The following is a 13,884-nucleotide window of genomic DNA, read 5'->3' as shown; positions in this document are numbered from 1 at the left end:
AGTCTGTCTCTCTGTATCTCTGTACCTCTGTCTGTCTCTTTGTCTGTCTGTCTCTCTGTATCTCAGTCTGTCTCTTTGTCTGTCTGTCTCTCTGTATCTCAGTCTGTCTCTCTGTATCTCTGTACCTCTGTCTGTCTCTTTGTCTGTCTGTCTGTCTCTCTGTATCTCTATCTCTGTCTGTCTCTCTGTATCTCTGTATTTCTGTATCTCTGTCTGTCTCTCTGTCTCTCTATCTCTGTCTGTCTCTCTGTCTGTCTCTCTGTATCTCTGTCTGTCTCTCTGTATCTCTGTATTTCTGTATCTCTGTCTGTCTCTTTGTCTGTCTGTCTGTCTCTCTCTCTGTATCTCTATCTCTGTCTGTCTCTCTGTATTTCTGTATCTCTGTCTGTCTCTCTGTCTCTCTATCTCTGTCTGTCTCTCTGTCTGTCTCTCTGTATCTCTGTCTGTCTCTCTGTATCTCTGTCTGTCTCTCTGTATCTCTGTATTTCTGTATCTCTGTCTGTCTCTTTGTCTGTCTGTCTGTCTCTCTCTCTGTATCTCTATCTCTGTCTGTCTCTCTGTATTTCTGTATCTCTGTCTGTCTCTCTGTCTCTCTATCTCTGTCTGTCTCTCTGTCTGTCTCTCTGTATCTCTGTCTGTCTCTCTGTATCTCTGTATTTCTGTATCTCTGTCTGTCTCTCTGTCTCTCTATCTCTGTCTGTCTCTCTGTATCTCTGTATTTCTGTATCTCTGTCTGTCTCTCTGTATCTCTGTATTTCTGTATCTCTGTCTGTCTCTCTGTCTGTCTGTCTGTCTCTCTGTATCTCTGTCTGTCTCTCTGTTTGTCTCTCTTTCTAACTATCTGCATCTGGTTGATCAGCTCAGAAACAGCAGCTCTAGCGGAGTCATTAGCAGCTGACACCTTATAAACGAATTCCACTCAAAATGTAAATCCAAAGGCACACACACACATGCACACACACACGTACACACACACACACACACACACAAACACAGACACACACTCATTGAGACAAAGGCACACACTAATATCCCGACTGAGAGCTATATTGGATTTTTAATTGAACTGACAGCACCACATCCAAACCCACAGATACTGACAGACCAGCACCACAGACACACACTACTACACATGTACAAATAGACATACACACACACACACACATCTAGTATGGTATTGCTCATTAAATTGAAGCATTGTATAGAAAAGCCTGGCAGTTTGTAACCTTATCTGATCTAATTACACTCAGGAGGAGTCAGTCTCTCCTCTCTACCTCTGTTTCCATCCAGAACAGTATAGTAGCTCTTTTTACCGCTGATCTGAGAGAGATGGAGTCACTCCCTTCACTACTGTGTGGATGCAGTGAGTAGCCCTACAGCAGCTTGTGGAGTGTATTTCATATCATACAGAGATTAATCATAATCTGTGACCCAGGGTGTCAGATTGTTATACAAAATCTATTAAACATGGTTTAAAAAGTGCCACAACTCCCAGAGATATAAAACGTGATGCAACGTGATGCAGGCTAACATTCATTTTCATGTGACACATCACTGAGCTGCTGTCACCAGCCTGTATTTATGTTGACTTGGTCAGATGATGTCACAGTTATAAAATACAGATTTCATCAGTGACCATCTTACTGTAAGTGTCGTGATGAGACCAAATCTGTGTCTGTTCTTCTCTCTTATTGCCTCCACCAGGGAGGTTGTGTTTTCATGTGTCTGTTTGTTTGGTTGTCAGCAGAATTACACATAAAGTGCTGAACTGATTTGCACTAAACTTGGTGGAGGGGTGGGGGGTGGGTCAGGGAAGAACCCAGTAAATTTTGGGGCAGATCCAGTTAAAGGGGCAGATCCAGGAACTTTTCATGTATTCATATACATATTTTGACATTTTCATCAATTTCTCAGGAAATAATGTTTGGATCTTGATGTAAAACATGAGACATAGAGTATGTATGGTGTTGAGAGCTATGAGTTTGTTCAGTTTGGTGCAGACTCTGATAGTCTCAGTAGTTTTTTGTGAAAACCTGCCACAGGAGACTCTGAAGGAGCTGTCTCCTCCATGTTGCTCAGTAGAGCTGCTGACTCTGAAAGTCCTGCTGATGTCCCACCTACAGTTTCCTGATGATAACGCTGCTCTGCTGGAAATGACGACAAGTCCTGTTTGTAATGTGCTGATATGTCTAAGTTTATTTATTTATTTATAGTTTATAGCCAAACTGGCTGCACAATAAATACACAACTTTAGCTTAAGCTAAGTGGAACAAGAGAGGATTAATGTTTTAGAAGCCACACATACGTTATCAAATCAAACATTTAGTAGGATTTCAAATCGCTATGAGACAGAGGGAGCTACACACCACCTCACATCTTTTGTCACACACACATACACACTCCATCACAGCTGTTTGCTTTACAGCACATTCATTACAGGGGAGAAAATTAAGATGTCACTCCAACTAGGTGACGCATTATTTAAATAGTTTAATTATATATAATGATTTAACAACATTACATTGTACAGTTTATACTATATATACTATATATTATGTGTAGGAGGGCTGTGACTCAGGTGGTGGAGCAGGTTGTCTGCTGTTTCCCAGCTGCTAGAGTATAACCTGCACCAAATGAACAATGTTCTGCTGTGGAGACCCCTAATGGCAGCAGCCTACACACAACAACAACAACAACAACAACAACAACAACAACAACAACAACAACAACAACAACAACAACAACAACAACAACAGTAACATATTATATATTGTGCTAGACACAGTGACATGACTGTCGAGACTCTCCAATCATCAAACAGAGACAGCAGAGATTATTGTGTTTTCTTTGGGGAACTCGTAAAGATACAAGACAAAACAGATACAACAGGAAAACATCAGCTCCTTACGAAAGTGAAGGAGGCTGTTGTTGTTGAGGACACACAGGTTGTCTGGATACAGCACCTGGATTCTGAAAAGCTTCCCAGTCAAAGCTCCAGGGACCATCTCACCACATAGACACACCTTCTTCGTGATGCTGCCACCAAACCCAATTTGACGACGTCCAGCTGTTGGGGCATCAAATGCTGGAGTCATCACTTTGATGGAGACCACAGAGGGCAGCATGGTGGCTCAAACAAATTATCCTCACAGCATCAGGACTCTGGCTCCAGCCTGATCCTGCCAGCCGGGGCCTTTCTGTCTGGACTCAAACATGGAACATGTTCTCCACTGATTGACAGGTGGCACTAACATGACAAGATATGCAGCAGTGCACCGGCAAGGGCAGGAATAGAGAGATGGATGGAAAGTGATTATGGATGCAAACAATTCAGGATTTAAAATTCCTGAGTCCACAGACCTGGTAACTGTCCATGAATCACCTACTTCAGTCACTGGCTGTAAAGTAAATTACCTCATTAGCTAAAACAAAACACACATGTATACAACCTGCCTCAGTCCCTTACAGCTTTATTGAGGAGGAGCTGAGGAGTGAAGAAGATTTAAGAGGGACAAAGATAAAAGAGAAACACCCACTGTGTGTTCACACTGTGACAGACTGCAAACTGTGTACTCTCTCCCACTGCATGCTGGGATACAATACACTACACTACAGGCTCTGCAGCCCTGAATATGCTGAGCAGGAGTATGTGAACATGAATGGGCGTACAGATGGATGGATGCACCACTGCTGTATGGAGACAACAGTAAAAGCAACTGTCTACCAGAGAAACTGTACAGACCCTGTGACTTTAGAAACAGCTGACAGTGCAATAACCACCAATGACAGTCACATCAATAGTCTCATTAGAATAACAGAGGCATTCATATTGATCCACACTGCCTGCCTGGACTGCACTGCGTGAATCAGAGGAGTGGAATTAATCCCTGTTGTTTGCATCAACACTGCTAAATTAATGAAGTTCACACAGGGTATAATCCTGTCCAGTGACAGCCTCATCTCCACCTGCTAAAAGGCTGTGCACTGGTCTGTACATAATCACCGTGTTGTACATTACACTGTACATTAATACCAACACAAGCCTTTATTAAACATGGCCCATAAAATACAATTAACAGCTTAACTAACAGCTTTATGCTAAATATATGTGCGATCAAAATATCTCAGTTATACATTAAACTGAGTCTTTGATCACATCCTAAATGTAATGGTTTGGCCAACAAGAACATTGTGTTTGTTTTTGTGTGTGTATGTGTGTGCGTGACCACACATGAGCCATTTCCATTCAGTCTGTGTGAGTTCGCTTCCCATTCACTGAACAAACAAAGCACAGGTATATATACAACTATGTGGTTTGTGTGTCTGGGGGTGAAGGGTCATCACAGCAAACTTTTTACATCATGTCCTGGCTCCTGCTCCACCCAGGCTCCACCCTGACCTGAACCTACCAGAGTATTTACAACCTCCTGTTGTGTGCTACATGTGCGAACAATGACCTGATTCTCCAGACATTGTCCAGGGTTCATTTGAGAATAAAACACTTCTCAAAGGATTCTTCTCATCACCTGTGTCCACTAAAGGAGAAAGAATGAACAATTAGGATTGATGACACAGACTTAGGGTGTTGTTATGGCCTAGTCATACCAGCATTTATAATGGTAAGATTTTGCAGCAAAATCAGTTGATTTCAATGGAATCACAGCGATCAGCAGAATCACACAGGGGGTGAAGCACATCTGCATGAATTTTAAGCATCAAATTCAGGTTTGGTTAACTCTGATTTGCATGTTTGTGCAGATGACAAACAGCAAACTGTCTCAACAGCACTGATCTCTGAGAGTCCAAGTTTATTCAACCCTCTTCTGGTAAATTCAATATAAACTGCTCCACAAAAGAGTCATGGTTTCCATCTCTTTAATGAACTCTTTGAACTTCTTAACAACTGAGCTAGCTAGCATGATAAATGACAATTTGCTAGTGCGCAAGCTAGTCAAAAACTCTCCCAAGCTAGCTAGCATGCTAACTTACAGTTAGCTAGTAAGCAAGCTAGCTAGTGTGGGAGACTTTTGAGGGACCACTATGACCAGCAAGAGAGGGTCATGTGACTGACAGAGAGAGCAAGGGGCATGGATGTATTAGAAGACCTTTGAAGGTCTTCTAATACATCCATGGGTCAGTAGGCTAGTTTTAGCCATGCTAGCTCGACTACTTGTATTGCAGAAGAAGGTAAACAGTGGAAAAGCGTAAATACAATGTTCCTTGGGAGATTAGTGTAACTCCATTAAGTTTGTTAACAAAGTTGCTGTGTTTCTTTACTCTTTCACCTCTGACAAATTCTGGTACAAACAACACATAGCCTGCGTATTAAAATCATAATGATGATCATGAGGAACAAAACAAGAACTTGTAGTAAGCTAATCCTGCTACGAAATGTATTAAATCAATTATAAATATTCATACAATCATAACTTTTACTTGGAAACCAGTTCACAATGTCAAAAGAACATCAGATAATCACAGCTTATTGCCGTGGTAATAATTAGACAAGAGATATAATTTTTAATATTCAGAGCCTGCTGAAATGTACAATTTTTTTCCAAATAGAAACTCATATGACAACCCTGAAGTCATCATCACCTGGTTCCCCCCACAAACAGCCAATAGGATTTCTCCATTGTGTTTTGGATTATTACAGAAAATCAGCAACAGTTTCTGATCCTGGTTTTGTTCAGCAGGATAATCTTTCCACTTTATGACGTTTGAAGCCTAAATACAATCAGCAGCAGTAAAAAGCTCATGTTAGGCTATAAACTAACTACACCACAGTCACATGACTTCTCCGTCACCACCACTAAACTTCAACTTGTAGTTATATTTAGCTCTGAGCTCTTCTACAAAACCTTTCCTCTGACAAAGTCAGTAACAGTTTGTAAGAGCGAGTAGAAAAACAACCAGGCTGTAAAGGTGGACTGGTGAGGAGATCGGTTTTCATGTTGGACTGATGACGTTTAATGTCCCCGACAACCTCAGTCGTCTCATTTAGACACTTGTTAGCAACCGGCCTTTTTTCGGAAAAGCTTCAAGAAATCAGGACTGGGGGATTTACTGATGGATTTGATGTCGTAGTAAAAATGTCTTGAGCTGCTGTTAAACAGACCTTATTTCAGTCATCAACCAGAAACACATTCAACAAACCCAGAGACTTCAGGAGGAGTTAACAGGAAGTGATAAAATGTAATTAATTTCTAGGTTTTAGGTCTCATTCCTGCAGAACTCTATTTGTATATTACAGTAAAAGCAGCCTGATGCCTCACACCTTCTGTTTCCTGTAGGAGCAGGAAGCTCCCTCTTACGAATCCTCACCAACGTACTCTATTAGGATGTAAAAGGTTTATTTCCCTCTACAATAATTAAAAGATTATTGTTGTGTGTGTGTGTGTGCGTGTGTGTGTGTGGGCCTACATCTCTGTTCTTACCTGTAATAAGAAGTCGAAGAGAGCCAGTCTCCCCCAATCCGAGTGGTGGACTCCCACACAGGGCACTGACCTCAGGTCTGCTTCACTCCCACAGTGGACCTGCAGCAGCTTCTGGTACTGAACCCAGCTGAGCGGTACTGAGTTCTGGTCATTGTCTCTGTCAGCAAGGTGCTGAATGTCCGGGTCCCACCACAGTACAGGTCTGGGGGTTCCGCTGGTGTACCGATACGGTAGGATGTCACTGTGGAAAGTCCTCAGCACCGCAGGGAGACTTCTGTTGAGTCCCAGGACTCTGTCCAGGTGGAAGGCGAAAACCTCAAACCAGTCGTCGGTGCGTTTGATCAGGGAGCAGCGCCCCTGCTGGCAGCGCTCAGTGTGGGTCTCTGGATGTCTGTGCTGAGGTGAGACTCTCCTCTGTGAGGGCTGTTGGGACAGAGACACAAAGTTATAAAGCTTTCCATTTACTTTTCATTTATAAAACACCATTGTGTATCAAACACCACACCCAGAGTCTGGTGCTTCAGACTCTGAGAATGTGAAAGTTCAAATGATCTCCTAAACATATAATTACAAACGTACCTGCTGTACCTGCTGGTGTGCCTGAGGTTCCAGTGACACTTGGAGCACCTGTCCGTGTGCAGGCACCCTGGCCTTGCTGACCACCTCACCCCCCGCGAGGAGCTCCATCTTCTGGACGTCATCCTCGCTGAGCCAGGGAAGGGGCCTAAGATCTGGACTAATCCTGAGCCTCCTGTGGTCACCGTCTGGGAAGTCCTGCTCCGTGAATCTCCGACACCACCTGCTGTCATCTGTCTTCACGGCAGCCTCAGGCCTGGACAGAGTCTTACTATGGTCGGACGAGCCAGGATCCTTCTTCGCTTCAGAGGGACCCTCTGAGAGATTGCCGTGTTGTCTGAGATCCCTGGAGGGCTTTTTCACAGCCTGCTGCTCCTTATCAGATTTCCCAGAGTGCTTTGTTGCTTGTGTGTGTTTACCCAAAGCCTGGTGATGTTTAACTAGCCTTGCACTTGCATGCCTGCCATGCATTTGTATGTGTGTGTTCCTGTTTGTGTGTCTGTCCTGCCCTCTGCCTGTCGGTCTGTCTGCAGCTCGTCTGTCACTCGTTAGCGTGTCTGCTGCAGCAGGGATATGTGCTGTGGTGGATCTGCTCCTTTTAAGGTGAATGTCTGTGTGAGCAGCGTGCCTCACCACTGCACTGTGGTTGCTTGGTTTAATTCTATGCTTTGGCCCTTTGTTGACAGTAAACTGTGGGAGACGGGGACGGTGATGACTGGTTGGCTGCTGGATGGCGCCTGAAATCTCTTTGCTTTTGTGTATATTTCGGTGTACGTCTGTGTGACTTCTCTCGATGCTGTTCTTGTCGTTAGACTCTCTTCCAGTCCTGTTTTTCCAGGCCCTGTTGTGGATGTGAGTGAGTGGCTGCCGAGATGCAGTGGCTGGAGGGGGCTCTGTGACCCTGGGCTGAGATATGAACCTCCCAGCGGAGCTCAGGGCACGGGATGACCTCCGGTCAATGTCAGCAGGCGGTGAAGGGAGGGGTAGAGTGATAGTCATCACTGAGATTGTGAGGAGGAGGAGGGAGAGCGGGTACAGGAGGAGCAGCCATTTCTGACCACAGCAGAGCTTTGACCACACTCGCCAGGCCTGCAGAGAAGAAGAAAGGCAGAGTTAGAGACCAGCAGAACCGTGATAGTAATGAAGTGGTGCCATAAATTTGCTCAGATTCCTTTGGGGTTAACCAGCGGCTGCTGCACTGAGATCTGTCGGCTCCAGAGAAGTGGAGAGCAAATGTGTTCATGATTCACACTCTGAGGGGAGAAGGGAGGAGAGAAAACAAACAGTTCTTTGGCACATTATTCTGTTCTACACTATGACAACAGTGATGTGTGACCTCTGAGTGTTTATTACCCAAAATGGAAATGAGAGAGAAAAGCAGGAATTTGGAGACGAAGAGGGAGCTGTGCTAGAATGTCCTGTTTCTGCAGCACACATCTGAATACATGAGCAGCAGAATATAAAGCTTGTGTCAGCTGGCTGTGTGTTTCCAGTGGCTTACAGCAGAATTAGATTTATCCAGCTGAGACCAATGCGATTGTGGCATGCCCATAATTCAGTGCTGCCTTCTGCACGCAATGCACAGTAAGAGGGGGGAAGCCATATTTCACACAATCCGCCGTCGCTGCTCCATATGGCTTTCTCCACTCTGGTACTGTAGGAATTTAAAGTCCTGTTAGTCTGTGTTGTACTGACGCCTTTAAAACTGTAGCTCTGTGACATATAAACATTAAAAGCCTTTAAAAGATTTGTTGTGGGGGGTTTGAGGGTTTGTGTAGGCAGAAGCCTCCATATCCATCCACCCACCAACCCATCCATCCATCCATTATCTTCTGCTTATCCCAGGTCAGGTCTCAGTGACAGCAGGTCCAGACATCCCTCTCCAGCAATGTTTTCCAGCTCCTCCTGAATCACTCAGTGTGCTCTGGGTCTACACCGAGGCCTCCTCCTGGTTGGACGTCCCTGGAAGACCTCCACTGGGAGGCACCCAGGAGGCGTCCTGATCAGATGCCCAAAACCACCTCAACTGGCTCCTTTTGACGTAGAGGAGCAACGGCTCTCCTCCGAACTCCCTCCAGATAGCACTGCGTCACCTCGCCCAGATCAGGGAAACTGGGGCATCCTCCGGGAACCAGACCTGGGAGGGGAGCTCGCCGGTGAGCGTCAGGTGACCGAGCCTCGGTCAGGCACAGCCCAAAGAAATTACATGGAGCCACCTCCCTGTGGGCCCAGCAGCTGCAGGGAAAGATGTTGGGGTGTTGAGGTGCAATAGGTAAATGGGAAAAAAAGCCTCCATATGTAGACTACAAATAAAATTGTCTCAGTAAAGGCTGGCATTTCCTCTGCAAACATGGTGGCCCACCAGTGGAAAGATAAACAGTAATAGAGGAAGCAGATCCCAATAATGAGGCTTCCTTTCATTCCCAAAAACTGGAATCAGGCCCGATGGACATGAGCAACTGAACCACAGTTTCAGCTCTGTGTGAATGCCCCCTTGTTAGCCTCAGCTGGAAGAGAAGCCCGAGGTGAAAGCTGCACTTTTCATTTCTCAATAAAATGACCGAGATAACTGCAGCCTCTCCTCTCTGCTCCGACTGCTCCCTCTCTCTCCCTCCCTCCCTCTCCCTCCTTCATTTAGCTGAAGGCAGAATGAAGGAATGTTTCAGACCCTTGAGACGTCTTCCTCGCCTTAGAGCCGTTAACAACATTCCCAGATCCCTCCACCTGTGAAAGGATCCCATTATTCTTCCCCTGGACTGGAATGCCCTGAACCCGGCTCCCTGTGCTGCCGGCTGAGGTCCTGAGAGCCTGACACATTATACACACTTAAACAGTCTGGCTCCACAGGTCTGAGACCAGGCTCCCGTTCACCTGAATCAGTCAGACTTAGATACATCTCCAACCGTCACAGAAACGATTTTCTTTATGTGCCACAATCAACATGGAGCAATTTAATGTGACTGACTGACAGTGGAGTGTGAATCACAGTAACAACATGTCGTCACTGCTGAGAGGAGCTGCGGCCTGCACTGACCTCGACGTGGCTTTTTATATTTCACACCCCTGGGTTGGATTTCACAGCAAATCTGCAGGATCTCCTGCCTATTCCTGGTCACAGTGGAGGGAGAGAGAGAAGCTGCTCACCTCCATCTGTTTTACCGTCAGTGTAACAACTTCAGAGCCACAACCAAAAGTCAGTCAGCAGAAAATTCATCTGGAAATATTTTTATCTTCTATTCACCATCTCAGTCTTTTTTCCAAGTAGAAATGCTAAATATTTGTTGACTCAATTTTCTAAATGTGATCATGTGATAAGAAATGTTTCATTACTTTTAATATCTTTTAGAGATTTATTCTAAAATGTATCATTAGTTTCAGCTCTAAATGTCAAAACTATAAAAGTGGTTATTAAAGCAGCATGAAGCACCTTTAAATATTAACTAAAGTCAATAATATAAACATCAACATGGCTTTTTTTCACATTCTATCAACTATCAACCATTTATTTGCTATTATTTAATACAACCCTGTATAAACACAAGTCTGCCGTGTCTGCATATGGAGTAGAAGAAAACACAGCAGATATTATTGCACATTATTCACATACTCAAGTTAAGACATGTATGCATGTAGAAATGCAAGGACGTAGGAAGAAGGAAATGAAAGTAGTGAAAAACATAAAAAGGGGAACAAATAGGTAATATTTAAAATATTTATAAAAATATAAATACAAATGTGGTGTCTTCAGGTTCAGGTGTTTTTCATCCACAAAAAAAAACCCACAAAGACCAACCTAACCAACATCAACCACTGATGTCAACTAAATTTAAAACCTGTTCATCAGTTTATTGAGCATTTTTTAAGTCACTGACAGCAGAGCAAACTGTGACCTCAGCAGTGACATGGTGCAGCTTTATTAAGTTTCCTTTTATGCATTAAACTGACATTAAAAAAAATGCATTAATAAAAAGAATAGTAGCATTCATTTGGACTCAGGTTTCTGGTCACGTGATTGATGAATCCTTGATTGATGAAGCTCTGTCTTTGTTCTCCACCAACGCCCAGCTACAACAGACTGAACTCAGGACTCAGAAACCTGACTCCACATGAACCATCATGTTGCTTCACAGCTTCTTTCCTCTCCCCCCAAAGGCACTGAATGATAATTCAGGTTTATTACGGTCTGGGAAAACAGCTCACGTCTCTACAAATAAATGTGACAGAGAAGAAGCAGTCAGACGATCAGGAAGGAAGAGAGAGAACATAAAATGATCACACCAACGATCCACTGTAACATCCACTCAGGGTTAGAGACTGTCTGTGTCCAGTTTGACCCTCCTGTACTTACACTAGTTTTCTACACACACAGTTTTCTAGTGCAACTGTATTTTACATTCAAATACAGTGGAGTAGTTGATCTGGATCAACAACTGACTCGTAGTGATAATGCACTAATAAGCTGGACGCCCACAACACAAGAAGAAGAAGAAGAAGAAGAAGAAGAAGCTTTTGTGTGATCACATGAGTCCTGACATTAGTATCACAAAAACAAATAAACAAGTCAGTAGATATTAGAGTGTAAAGGCTCTGGTTCTCAGCTGTGTCTCTTCTCTCTTCATGCACCCTCTGTGTTAGCACTTGTTTTAGCTGAGCATCGCTAATTAGCTTCCAGGCGCATTGAGTTTAGTGTAGCTTAGTGTGAATGTGTCAACATGGGTGTGTGTTGTGTCTACTCTGTTGCCTTCAATGTCTCTTTACAGCAAACGCACAACCAGGCCATGAAAAAAGGTGAGAGAGAGAGAGAACTGTTTGATGTGATGTTGCTGTGATTTAAGTTTCTTGTGTTTTGACTACGCTGTTGTGAACTTTGACCTGCAGGATAAATACTGTGAAACCACTTCATGTAAACACTGGGAGTGGATCTGTGGGTGAACACACATACACACACACACACACACACACACACACACACAGCTTTCTGTGGCAATAACAATCAATTTTCCTTCAACAACCTTGAGTTTCAGATTCTGAGTTACAGAAACATTTTATCTTTTCTCAGAAAACACAGAACATATATGTACATGCATATACTGTACATCTATATGTGAATGTATTTATATACACAGTGCATTCAGAAAGTCTTCAGACCGCTTCACTTTTCCACATTTTGTTAAATCAGTTCGATACATTTTTCCCTCATCCGTCTGAATATCTATCCTCACAAAGACCAAACAGAAGAAATGTTTGCAAATGTAATAAAAAGGAAAAAATTGAGATATCACATTGACATAAGTATTCAGACACTTTGCTATGACTCCTGAAATCTCAGGTTCCTCCAATTCTCTAAACATCTCCAGATGTTTCTCCACCTGGACTGAAATCCACCTGTGGTGCATCAGCTGGTTGTGGCTGTGGGGTTTCCGCTCAGTGCAACAGAAACGGCACGACTGTTAAAACCAAGGACCTTATAACCTCAAGTTACTGTGAAAAAACTGTTGTCAAGGTTGCTAGGCGACAAGAGCGACAGGAGCGACAGTAGCAGCGGGCATGGCTGGTGATACAAAGCAGAAATCCTGCATAAGCAAGACGGTCTAATTTGACTTTGGCCTACGCGGTCTGCCTTCACAGACCAAGTCCTCTGAAGGATGAGGCCCCTGCACTGTGACACATCTGTCTGTCAGGTCTCACAGCTGACGATGCAGACCAGAGCAGAAACCAGGAGGAGGAAAGAGCTGCTGCAGAGCTCAGAGACAGGATTGTGTCGAGGCTCAGTGAAGGAAACAGTGGTCTCCATCATTCTGACATGGAGAAGTCTGGAACAACCAAGACTCTTCTAGACCTTGACCTGGACTGACTGAGACATCAGGGAGGAGGGGACCAGGACTCCAAAATTCCAGAAGGTCAACCAGCTCTGTCAAGTCTGGTTTCTTCACACTCTGAGAGTCCTATATATAAATATATGTACACACACATAAATGTCCTCCCCTGATCCCACCCCCCCAACAGGCCAGGTGTCTGACAACCTGACAGCTCCCCAGCTCTTCTTCTGTTTTCCCTTTCCTTTCTTTTTAATATCCCTTCTTCTCTTGGAGCCCAGGGCTGCAGGGAGGTATGCAGCAGTAGGTCGAGACACGCAGCAGGTGCTGCAGCCAGCCAGCTCGCCTCAGGAGACGACGCAGGCGGAAAACTGTCTCATTACACCGTCTTATCTACGAGACTTTTTATCAGTCTGTTTAAAGAGGCAGGACGAACAATAGTCAAAGACACCATGATACAACTCATGTTGACTGTCCAGAACCACCACAACAGTCCTGTGATGGAGGTCTTCATGGCAGCAGGTTCGGGTTAAGGTTCAGCAGTTAACCTAATGATTCTCTGTCTGCTGAGGGAGACAGGAGACTGAGTGACTGAAGAAGAGAGGACGCTGACTCTGTGAATGATCATTTACTGACACAGTGTATTATTTGAGCTGGCCAGGACGGGCTTACACTGTGTCTATAATTAAACAGGACATAAAATACATGTCATCTGCCAGGGGATGATATTTTGCCAGAGCTCCCTGAAGCAGCTCCTGAAGAAGTGTGCATGACTGATAGAAACTCACACAGCTCGTTGATACCTAAAGGTTTTACTGAACAAAGTAAAGGTAAACAGGAGCTCAGGAAGGACAGGGACTGAATCTGTCTCCTGCTGACAATCCTCTGAACACTTGGTGGGTTGTGGTCAGCACTTTTGCTTTCCCATTAAAACTGACTGACTGCTTTTGGTTTAGGGTCAGACTATTGTTAGGCTCACAGTATCACTTTCCTTCTGTCTTTGTAGTTGACAGGTAGTGGGCGGGGCTTATCACTTACCTCAGACAACCAGGTGT

The 13,884-nt window shown here is 44.2% G+C and overlaps 1 protein-coding gene across 3 annotated transcripts in view; it reads right to left on the bottom strand.

Moving 5' to 3' along the window:
- Positions 1–13,884, bottom strand: part of gask1a (golgi associated kinase 1A) — a 49,969-nt gene that overhangs the window by 12,725 nt on the left and 23,360 nt on the right. The window contains exons 2-4 of one of the 3 annotated variants that reach the window (XM_071469790.1): positions 7,017–8,102; positions 6,438–6,860; positions 816–3,247 (exon numbers count right to left, since the gene is read on the bottom strand). In XM_071469790.1, the coding sequence (XP_071325891.1) occupies positions 3,155–3,247; positions 6,438–6,860; positions 7,017–8,102 (1,602 nt within the window). In that variant the 3' untranslated portion in view covers positions 816–3,154. Of the gene's footprint in view, positions 1–815; positions 3,248–6,437; positions 6,861–7,016; positions 8,103–13,884 lie in introns of those variants that run through there. The other 2 variants (XM_071469788.1, XM_071469789.1) reach the window with 2 other exon arrangements.

This window comes from Trachinotus anak, unplaced genomic scaffold, assembly GCF_046630095.1.
Source record: "Trachinotus anak isolate AG129_WGS33_773 ecotype Australia unplaced genomic scaffold, CSIRO_AGI_Tana_v1 ptg000032l, whole genome shotgun sequence".
NCBI classification, from domain to species: Eukaryota; Metazoa; Chordata; class Actinopteri; order Carangiformes; family Carangidae; genus Trachinotus; species Trachinotus anak.
Note: the sequence above shows the minus strand (reverse complement) of the source record. Positions and strands in the feature narration are given on the sequence as shown.